The sequence below is a fragment of the Maylandia zebra genome, linkage group LG3, assembly GCF_041146795.1.
Source record: "Maylandia zebra isolate NMK-2024a linkage group LG3, Mzebra_GT3a, whole genome shotgun sequence".
NCBI classification, from domain to species: domain Eukaryota; kingdom Metazoa; phylum Chordata; class Actinopteri; order Cichliformes; family Cichlidae; genus Maylandia; species Maylandia zebra.
The window spans coordinates 22,356,527-22,368,249 of record NC_135169.1 but is presented as its reverse complement, the minus strand read 5'-3'; the positions used below and the strand labels follow the sequence as shown (position 1 = coordinate 22,368,249).

Below are 11,723 nucleotides of genomic sequence, written 5' to 3'. Positions count from 1 at the left end.
CCCTGTGATAAGAGCAGAAAATGTAGCGAACAGAGGAGACTCGCTGCTCTTATAGTGTGTGACTGGCTGTGACGCGGTGCCGCTCCGGCTCGTGATTGGTGACTGGCTCCACGTGGAGCATCGCCCCGCCTCAGTGTGTGCTGCTCATTGGAGAAAAGTGCATTGATGTTGCGCGCTGCCGTAAGCCTCTCTACGATTGGTGCGTGACGAAGCTCCGCGCGCTCTGCGGAAATATAAGCGAGGCTTTGAGCTGATCGGGCCACATTTTCTCTTAGGTTCTTTTCTTCGTAGCATCGAGACTATCAAAACGAGTGGCTGCGGCAAGACTGGACATTCGCAAGTTTTTTCGTTTATTCGCGAGGGTATGACGTAGAAGCACACGCGGAAACTGTTTACCCTAGCAGCGAGCGCTGGTCTGAGCGGCTTTTCGAGGAAAAACGTTTTTTTTAAATCATTTTATAAAGTGTTTCGTGTTAAAGGTAACTAGTCATAATGGGAAAAGCAGATTTTCTTTCACCCAAAGCGATAAGCAACCGAATAAAAGCCAAAGGTCTACACAAGTTGAGATGGTATTGCCAGATGTGTCAGAAACAATGCAGGGACGAGAACGGATTTAAGTGTCACTGCGTGTCCGAGTCCCACCAGAGGCAGCTACTGCTGGCCTCTGAGAACCCCACCAAGTTCATGGACTACTTCTCAGATGAATTCAAAAGTGACTTCCTGGAGCTGCTCAGGAGACGATTTGGGACCAAGCGAGTACACAACAACATCGTCTACAATGAGTACATCAGTCACCGGGAGCACATCCATATGAACTCAACGCAGTGGGAGACTCTGACCGACTTCACCAAGTGGCTGGGCAGAGAGGGTTTTTGCAAAGTTGATGAAACCCCCAAAGGCTGGTACATCCAGTACATCGACTGCGACCCAGAGACCATCCGACGCCAAGAGGAGCAGGCGAGAAAGAAGAAACAGGAGCTTGACGACGAGGAGAGGAGTGCCAGAATGATCGAGGAGCAGGTCCGCAAAGGCCGTGAAGGCAAGGGCACTGATGAAACTCCAGTCTACACAGAGCTCAAACGGGAGAGTGAGGAAGAAAAAGTTGCTTTCAACTTGGGTGCCTGTTCTTCTGTCACTGGCCCCTCCAAATCAAGTTCGGTTCTGGGTGCTAGTGCGCTTAAAGCAGCATCATCTTCGTCTTCGACCTCAGTAAAAAGGAAAGACTCCAGCTCAGACTCCAGAGGAGGGGAAAAGAAGAAGAAATCAGCTTTGGAGGAGATCATAGAGATGGAGAAGAAAAAACAACAACAACAGCAGCCGGTGAGAACTGATGACTGGCTGCAGCCCAATATTATAGTAAAAGTAATCACCAAAAGACTGGGGGAGAAATACCACAAAAAGAAGGCTGTCATCATGGAGGTACGAGACAAATACACCGCAGTGGTAAAAATGATCGACTCTGGAGACAAACTGAAACTGGACCAGAATCACTTAGAGACAGTTATACCTGCCCCAGGTAAACGAGTTTTGATCCTGAATGGTCCTTACAGAGATATGGAGGCTCTGCTAGAGGGCATTGATGAAAAACATTTCAGCGCTGCACTCACTCTTGACTCTGGACCTCAGAAAGGAAAGAGAGTGGACATTGCCTACGAGGATTTCTCAAAACTGGCCTGAATAAGCATACTTCCTGTTTAAACCTCAGGTAGCTTTTTAGCTGAAGGACTCTACTGTGTCAGAGTTTATTCTCCGGGAATCTCTTGTGTAATAGGTGAAACCACACTCAGAAGAATTATGGTTCTTAAGTGGTTCTTCAGATGTCTTCATGGTTCTTTAAAGAACCATCATACGTCAAAGAACCTTTTTATTTTGTGGATGGTTCTTCAGCTTGTTTTCCCTCCTGTGACAGCGAAACAGATAACAGTCTTCAGTACCTGCTGGACTTTGAAGCTGTGGATTCTGGGATTGTTAGAAAAGGTAAAACATTTTCATTAAAACCTTATTACGGTTTTATTTTTGTTACTCGTCATTGTAGCTTGCTGTTGATGTTGTGCTAACAGTAGCGATTAGCTAGATACGTTAGCCGTTGAGGTCAACGCAATTTAGTATCCAACTGTTTTCCTAACAAAACCACTGTTATAATTAAGTGAAGCTGCTCCCAGCTAATTTGAACCTTTGGCTTCTAAAATATGTGGTTCAATTGCGTGCTGCGTACATAACCTAATGTCAGCTAGACCGAAATTAAAATGTAATATATTGTTAAAGTCACTAAAATGGCGCCTGAAGCCTGTTGTGACGTGAGCTCTGTGTCTGCTCTAGAAACTCTGAAATTCTGTAGATCTGAGCCGTACATTAAATACTCACATGAACCTGTACCTTGAATTCTGTATGAGCTTTATAAAATACAGCTATGCATAAGTGTTTTGAATGAATAATTAGATTAGATGACTCTTTATTGTCTAATCGAATTATATAGAAATGAATAGAAATGTGACATGAGAAGGTGTGTCTTCCTGCATAACTTAGTTTCGGACTAGTTGACAAGTTATGCTCCGGTCATTTGATGTTTCCAAGATAGATGTTCTTTTGTAATATAGTTAATTTTTTTGTATATTTCATTTATCCACCATCATACATCATACATACAAGCTAAGAAGAGGTCGTTATACTAACAAGAGGTATCAACGCTGGGCCAAAGTTCAGCACATGGTTAAAGTTTGTAATCCAGCCAGGGTGTAAATATCACTCAGCAGCCAGAGCTGAAGCAGGTAGCATCAACACATAAATCTACTCTACTCGGCTTAAATCACAAGAGCACCTCTGACCAAAAAGCTGTAGATTTTTCTTGTTTGCACAAATTAATCCAGATTCACATTAATTGTGTTCACAGCTCCAACAAAATGAGGAAGAGGAGGGGGAGAAACACAATTAGGTTGAATTACAATTGGATGGAAGGCGAGGACAAGGAGAAGGAAGCTTAGGATGAGGAGGAAGAGAAGCAGCAGGAGCATCTTTAGGGATCCCTATGATGTCATTGAGGTTTGTTTCATTAGTATGGTCCTCTCACAAAGAAAGATGACTTGTTTTAGTTCACCTACTTCCTGTATTAAATAGTGATGTGCAAAATGTTGTGGAAAACCATGGAACAGGCACGTATAGTGCATCTGCAGGTAAATGAACCTCAAATCTCTAAGACAGACTGAAATCTGTATATTTATCACCCTTATGATAAAACCCATGTCAGCCATTGGTTTATGGACTTTGTATTTTGAAGCCTCAACATTTGCATTATTGCTGTTGCTATGTTGGGACCATATTAGGATGAGGGATCAGAATCTGGAGTCATGCACACTATTGTTTCATTTAGTGTGTATCCATAAGATTCGTACAGCAGATCCAAGTTGTGCCTTGAAAACAGGAAAGTCGTCTGCATAGAGGAGAACTGTAATAGCAGGCTTGTACAAAGTGAGGCTTTGTGCTCTCGTTTTACTTCTGTCACCCTGTTTTGATGCAGATTTCACTTGAAATCAGGCAAGAACTGGACTTATTTTTTTATGTGTTCTTGTGAATTGATTGTGTATCGCATATGTTTGATTTGACTTTCTGCAAGACAACAGTCGTCCACTGGCCAAAAAAGTTTTCCAAATACCTCCACGTGATCAAGCCTGGATTTAGAAAAGAATAGCAAAAAAATCTGCACCTCCTGCTTCAGATGCAATTTGTGTTTCTGTGTTCAGAGGCAGCGGCGAGAGGGGAGACCTCGGCTCATCCAGCTGGAGAGCCTGACCAGGAGGAGTCGAACATTAACTCAGCTCTTCCAGGGCACCCTGCAGACTCGGCTGCTGGCATCGGCGAGGGATGACGTGAACGCCAAACTGGAGTCCATCACAGGTCAACTGCAGGTATGCGAGTCAGACCTTCTGAGGAGGGTTTCACTTTTCTCTTCTTTATAATTGACTCTTTTCTCGATCTCTTTCAGCTCCTTGTCTCAGAGTGGGAGGGATTTGAAGCACAAAGGGAGGAACTTGTCATTTGGTTGGCTGATATGGATGTGAGGTTGACCAGCTGACAGGAAACACCAGTGAAAAACTGAAACAACTGCAGGTGTGGGCTTGTTTTGATATGACATATACAGGGAGTGCAGAATTATTAGGCAAGTTGTATTTTTGAGGAATATTATTATTGAACAACAACCATGTTCTCAATGAACCCAAAAAACTCATTAATATCAAAGCTGAATGTTTTTGGAAGTAGTTTTTAGTTTGTTTTTAGTTTTAGCTATTTTAGGGGGATATCTGTGTGTGCAGGTGACTATTACTGTGCATAATTATTAGGCAACTTAACAAAAAACAAATATATACCCATTTCAATTATTTATTTTCACCAGTGACACCAATATAACATCTACACATTCACAAATATACATTTCTGACATTCAAAAACAAAACAAAAACAAATCAGCGACCAATATAGCCACCTTTCTTTGCAAGGACACTCAAAAGCCTGCCATCCATGGATTCTGTCAGTGTTTTGATCTGTTCACCATCAACATTGCGTGCAGCAGCAACCACAGCCTCCCAGACACTGTTCAGAGAGGTGTACTGTTTTCCCTCCTTGTAAATCTCACATTTGATGATGGACCACAGGTTCTCAATGGGGTTCAGATCAGGTGAACAAGGTGGCCATGTCATTAGTTTTTCTTCTTTTATACCCTTTCTTGCCAGCCACGCTGTGGAGTACTTGGACGCGTGTGATGGAGCATTGTCCTGCATGGAAATCATGTTTTTCTTGAAGGATGCAGACTTCTTCCTGTACCACTGCTTGAAGAAGGTGTCTTCCAGAAACTGGCAGTAGGACTGGGAGTTGAGCTTGACTCCATCCTCAACCCGGAAAGGCCCCACAAGCTCATCTTTGATGATACCAGCCCAAACCAGTACTCCACCTCCACCTTGCTGGCGTCTGAGTCGGACTGGAGCTCTCTGCCCTTTACCAATCCAGCCACGGGCCCATCCATCTGGCCCATCAAGACTCACTCTCATTTCATCAGTCCATAAAACCTTAGAAAAACCAGTCTTGAGATATTTCTTGGCCCAGTCTTGACGTTTCAGCTTGTGTGTCTTGTTCAGTGGTGGTCGTCTTTCAGCCTTTCTTACCTTGGCCATGTCTCTGAGTATTGCACACCTTGTGCTTTTGGGCACTCCAGTGATGTTGCAGCTCTGAAATATGGCCAAACTGGTGGCAAGTGGCATCTTGGCAGCTGCACGCTTGACTTTTCTCAGTTCATGGGCAGTTATTTTGCGCCTTGGTTTTTCCACACGCTTCTTGCGACCCTGTTGACTATTTTGAATAAAACGCTTGATTGTTCGATAATCACGCTTCAGAAGCTTTGCAATTTTGAGACTGCTGCATCCCTCTGCAAGATATCTCACTATTTTTGACTTTTCTGAGCCCGTCAAGTCCTTCTTTTGACCCATTTTGCCAAAGGAAAGGACGTTGCCTAATAATTATGCACACCAGATATAGAGTGTTGATGTCATTAGACCACACCCCTTCTCATTACAGAGATGCACATCACCTAATATGCTTAATTGGTAGTAGGCTCTCGAGCCTATACAGCTTGGAGTAAGACAACATGCATGAAGAGGATGATGTGGACAAAATACTCATTTGCCTAATAATTCTGCACTCCCTGTATTTGATATGAAACATACGTCAGAGACATTATCCTAAACTGGACTAACAAAGGACCATGAGTACAACATGAAACGTACATTACATAGCGTAATGCTAAAGTTCATTGATCATTTTAATCATAAACTTGTTGAAATATTGTTACTGAACATGCAAACATCTGCTGATGAAAATGTGTTGATTTATTGGTCTGTTATGAAGCTATTGCTATTTCTAATGTGTTTTATCACTTTCTGATGTTTTATTAATTAAACAATACATGTATTGTTGTGTTATCTGTAGCTATAGTATTTATATATATATATTTATTTATAGTATAGCAAATATATTTAATTATTACTGTTCAAAACACTAATATGTGACATGTATTAGTAGTGATGTTGTGCTGAGGGTTAAAATGCCTTTTTGTCTTTTGGTAACTACAAAATGACAATAAACCATTAATATATGTCTATGCTGTGCTCGTATTTATTTTACCCTACTCAAATTCAATTTATGATGCATTTTATTTTGAAAGATTTAAAATGTTTTTTTAAAGAACCACTCAAAAAAGGTTCTTTAAAATGGTTCTTTTAAAGAACCATTTGAAGGACCTTTTTAAAAATGGTTCTTTAAAGAACCATTTTTAAAAAGGTTCTTTGAAAAACCATTAAAGGTGCCCCAAAGAACCATTTCTTGATGGTTCTTTGGGGCACCTTTAAAGGTTCTTCAATGAACCACTGAAAGAAATGGTTCTTCAAAGAACCATTGTTTGAAAGGTTCTTTGTGGCACCAAAAAAGGTTCTTCTATGGCATCAGTCTAAAGAACCACTTTTGGTTCCAGTTGGCACCTTTATTTTTCTGAGTGCAGGAGAAGTTTTTACTGAATCATTAGAGCTGAACAGGTAATGAAGAAACAGGTTTACATTTTAGGTCACATGAATGAGTTGAAGGGAAGTTATGAACTGTTTATGAGAGACAAATAACACCAGGATCCTTTTCTATGTAGCTGACATCTGGTAACTGTGCAGGGGCGGATCTAGCAAAGTTTTGCCAGGGGGCCAGGTAGGGCATTAACAGGGAAAGGGGGGCACAAAGACATAATTTTCTTTCTTATTCTCATTTAAAATGTCTAGCTTTTAATAAATAATTATTCTAAATCTTACTACCAAAGTGGTGATCTGGTTAAATGTATAGAGATCCATTATTGTATGTAGTAAATATTAAGTCTAATATATACCCTAGTAATAGTAGTACATACAGCACTTTTTCCTTTGGGAAGGTACCATCTGCGCTGTCTGCAACTGTATTGAAGAAAAATATTGAATCTAATTATTATAGAAAAATAATTGATTTCTGTGCATTAAAGTAGATTACGTCAATTAAGCATTATCAGGCAGAGGGTGCAGGGTGGTTTCCTAATATTTTTGCTGGGAGTTGGCAGCCCTATTAGTTAGTTTAATATTTCTATGTACTGTTTAGAATACCTGAATAAGGAGGATGGTGTAAGTTTTTTAGGTTGATCAGTATTGCTGAAGTATAAAATATTTTGGGTGCAGTGTATTTTTTGCATACAGGTATAACAGAATAGCTTTAATGTTTTGTTTTTAAAACTGAGTATGAACTTATACAAAATGCAGCAAAATATTTATAAAAACAGTTTTATTTATTATAAAATACACTATATCGGATTCATATCGGCATCGGCAGATAATCAAATTTATGATATCGGTATCGGACATAAAAAAGTGGTATCGTGCCATCTGTAGTTTGCACAGAGGCACAAGTAAGATTTGTTTTGTTACAAGGGAGTATCATGAAGTAATGCACTAATGGCTTGGAAACGGTAATTGTTTGTCTTTCTAAAGTTTTTTTTTTTATTTTATTTTTTTATTTGTCTTCCTTTTCTGGCAGATTTTCTTCCCCTTATGTGTTACTGTTTATTCAAGAAGATGGTGTTATTTTGGTAAGTACATGCAAATTCCTTACATATTTATCACAACAGTATTTGTCACAGTATTGCAGGGACAAGTTTATCTATCTCATCTTAAGGGTTCTTGTGATTATTAATATTGATATTATTAATATCAATTAATATATATGATTAAATTTCTTTTATCCAGGACAAAAGAAAAAAAAACTTCTGAAAGTGAAATGAAAAACAGGAATTTAGTTCTTGTGAGTTAAGAGGATGCAGAGCATATGCTTAGATGGAGGTGGATCATTCACTGTGGTGATCCCTGAAGGAAACAGCCAAGAGAAAGAGGATCAGATTGCAAAAAAAATGTGGTTTGTGTGCATACATGAGTCTTTACGGTACCCACAGGACTTCTGAAGTACAAGTACTCTGAAGTTTGCAGAGCAATTTCAGAGATGTTTGGGGATTACATGGCAAGCATGTTTTTAGTTGCACATCTAAATTTTCTCTGCTCTCTGTTTGGGCCAGAGATCCAATGTTGTCCATGACTATCTCCCCTTCAACAAATATTCCAATGTCATCATAATTAGGGCTGGGTATCGTCACTGATTTCTAGAATCGATTCAATTCCGATTCACAAGGTCCCAAATCGATTCGATCCACGATTCGATTTAATTCGATTCGATTCGATTTAAATCTGGGAAATTTTGACAGTCAGAAGTATAATTCAGATCAGAACATTTACATATTTTTGTATCTATAAAAAGGAAGCTGACACTCGCAACACTTTATCCAAGGTGTGAGCATCACAGCAGATGCCTTTGTGTCAAAGTAGCTGAAGATAAAACACAGAAAAACATGTAGGTGATTTTCCTGGCCTGGGATTTTATAAAAATATTCTGCAGTACATCAAAAACGAAAGAAAACCATTAATTAATGAACATTGCCTCTGACGTTACAGCGCTTTTATTAGACACACGGCTAAGCATTTTGCATTTTGAATAATATTAAAAAGTTTAAATTTGTTCAGTATTGAACAGCAGAAATGAGGTTTTCTTTTCGGAAGAATGTAAAAGGGAAAAAAACAGCGGCCGACAGCGCTGTAAGCAACAGTAGACTTGTGCGTAACAAGCAAGCGAATAATGAAGAAAGCGAAACTGTTCGAGAGAGAGAGAGGGGGGGGGAGGGAGAGAGGGAGAGAGAGAGAGCTGCGCATCGCAATGGAAGCAAAACAATAAAAGAGTGAATTCATGACGATGTTTATGTGAAGCGTTTGGATCTTCTTTTGCTGCTGGTTCGGTCAATATTGTTTGGAGAGAGATCAAACTAACAGCTTTAGAATCAGCGCATAAAGGGCGTGAACACAAAGCGCGGACCCGGATCAGCGAGCTGTCGGCTTTCAGCCCCGACTGTGAGAAAGGCGACATCTAACTGATTCTGATCCGCGGGTTGTGCTGTGTTTTTAAGTCTATGTGCAGAATCCCTGTACCTGCTCTCATTTACTGTTTGGTGGTTCTTGAAATTTTGTGAGATGTCACCAGAGATTCTGGCATTTCGGACAAAATAAATTTATATTAAAAAATCGATTCAGGATTTTAATGAATCGATTTTACGTTATCCAAGCCAGAATCGATTTTAATCGATGAATCGATTATAAAAACCCACCCCTAATCATAATGTCCATTTTGTCCATCCTCCTTGTTGATGACATAAATGCCCATGGTGTGCTTCTTCAGGTCTGTCTGGATATCATCTCCTTCAATGTCCTAAACATTTAATATCTGCTGGATAGGAAGATTTCTAAAACCACACATCAAGAGAATGCTGTTATGTAAATTACCAATGACTGGTGCTCTTGTGAATAGGAGTGAAACTCTTGTACAACAATCATTTGTTCTGTGTTATGTTTTGATTGAACATTTTAACTTTCAATAATGAATGTTTCACGTGTGGTACATTTGAGTAGCTTGAAGAGCAATTTTGTAATTATTCAGTTATAGCTGCTGCCCTGCGTATAATCAGTGTTAACTCAACCGAATTTAAAAGAAAACAAAAAAAAATAATTCATGATTACCACACTGCAGCACACTGGTAACACTTTAAAGACTATTAATTGTTTTGAAGCGAGTATGTTAGGTCAGAAAACATGTAAAACATTCAGAATCTTCAAGGAAGGACTAGAATGGAAAGACAGTGGTCAATAAGCAGTAAGGAAAACACAAGTTTAGTTTTAAGTCTAATTACCTTATTAAAATGCAATTTCTAAATATGGATCGCAGAACAGCAAGTCTGAAACTGGTTAGTTTGTGGATGCATCAGTTTCTTTTTTTTTTTTTTTTCCTCCCCTGTCCCATTTGGTTCTTTAGCCATCAGAATTGTTGTCTGAAGACCAACAAGGATACCCAATGGATTTACTTTGCCAAATGGATCATCGTGGCATTGCCGTATTGGTCCATTTGGTCGATCTTTGTTTTTATTATTTATTATATTTTATTTTCAGATGTTACAGACGGGACAGACATGAGTGAGGGATAGGAAAGGGAGAAAGAAAGAGGAAAGAAAGGTAAAACAGAAGGGGAGAGGGACAGTGAGAAAGGGGGGGAGAAAAAAAAATAAAAATCTCCTGGATCACCTGTTGAGAGAGGAATAGAAAACAAGCAAAAAAAAGACAAAAAAAAAACAAAGCAACATACTAAACACAACACCATCGCATTAATCTAGCTAAGTGTAAACAGCAGTAAATACTAAATATTCAATGTTGTTGTGCAGCACGCAGGACAGATGTGCTTCGAAGTAGCAGCCAAGAAAGGTGTAATTTGGGTCTACGAGCAGTGAACACCCGTGTGCATACCTGTGTGGATCAGCGCGCTTGTATTCCAAAGGTTTCTCCATGTAACGATCTGCTAGGGAGTGTGGGGGGGCCACAGCCCCGTCCTCCAGGGTGTGAAGCAGGTATGGAGGAGATCAAAACTCCAGACATCCGGAGGTCCCCAGAACACAAGAGACCATGGAAGACCAACAGAGGGGCAGCCGCGCCACTGTTCCAGTAAGAGCTGAGGAGAGTCCCAGATGAGGGTTCACTCAGCAGCCGCGGAGCAGAAGCCAGGGGGAGTTGCAGTGATGCGCCCATGAGCTCCGCCGGTCGCCAGCTGTGCCTGAGTGACCGAGCCCCAGGCTGAGAGGCCGGGGGCACCCCACCCCCGAAGGGGCCCGAGCGAGCGCCAGGCTCCAGGCCCCGATAAGCGGCCGCCAAGGAGTGAGCCGGTGTGTACCTGGACGCCCACCCCCAGACACAAAGAACCACCAACGCACCGACACCTGAGGGAGTCCGCCACCGGCAGGGGAAGTGGTGGTAGGTGGAGATAGGCCTCCAAACCTTGGAGGGCCTGAGGTGACCCCAGAGAGGTGGCGTCTGATACCCAGCCTGACATATAGACACAGACATACAGGCACACACAGACACAAACATCCATTCCCCCCCTCATGCTCTCATATGCACTCACTCCACACTCAACCAACGTGGAGACAAACATAAAGAGACGCTGTACACACGATCACACTCCCCAAGCGTACTCTACAAACCAGGTCTAGGTACCCTTGCCCCTGGAGGGGGGAACCGCACCCAGACCCAGGTGGTGTTACCCTTTTCCCTGCGGTGGGGAGAGGCAGACCACTCCGACTCCGTAGCAGCAGGGAGGCCCCACACTCCAGACCGCAGTCGGACGGCCAACTCCACCTAGCCCTCCCGCTCCAGCAGGCCGCAGAGAATGGGGGTGGGAGAAGACTCCAAACCTCCCTCCACCCGCTCATTGTAGTGTTGATGCATATGTGTTCTAAGGTGCAATTAAAACCCAGGAGGGCTTGGAGCTACCTGCCAAGGAGCAGCAGGTAAGCACATAGTCCCTCCTGATAGCCCTCAATGTCTAAGTGTATTTAAAATTGAGAGGTGGGCAACGACGCCAGGGGTGAGGTGTACACCCTGATGGTAATTTGGACTCCGTGATTGTGCCCACCCCCAAGATCCTATATGTATGTGTAATGAGAGTGTGAATAATGTGAATGTCTAAGTTGTGGGATAAAATTGAGGCAGAGGCAGCCAGAAGGGGACAGAGGGGGGGTAGCCTCCTCTGCACCC

The 11,723-nt window shown here is 41.7% G+C and overlaps 1 protein-coding gene and 1 pseudogene across 1 annotated transcript; both read left to right on the top strand.

Annotated features, from left to right (window-relative positions):
• The first annotated feature begins 447 nt into the window (after positions 1 to 447).
• LOC112432594 (DNA/RNA-binding protein KIN17 pseudogene) lies at positions 448 to 1,761 on the top strand (annotated as a pseudogene).
• A 139-nt stretch (positions 1,762 to 1,900) lies between these two features.
• Positions 1,901 to 4,396, top strand: LOC143415636 (uncharacterized). The gene is made up of 4 exons (XM_076880952.1): positions 1,901 to 1,977; positions 2,891 to 3,039; positions 3,738 to 3,902; positions 3,980 to 4,396. The coding sequence occupies exons 2-4, from the start codon at positions 2,983 to 2,985 to the stop codon at positions 4,067 to 4,069; spliced, it is 312 nt and encodes a 103-aa protein (XP_076737067.1). The 5' UTR covers positions 1,901 to 1,977; positions 2,891 to 2,982; the 3' UTR covers positions 4,070 to 4,396.
• Positions 4,397 to 11,723: the final 7,327 nt, after the last annotated feature.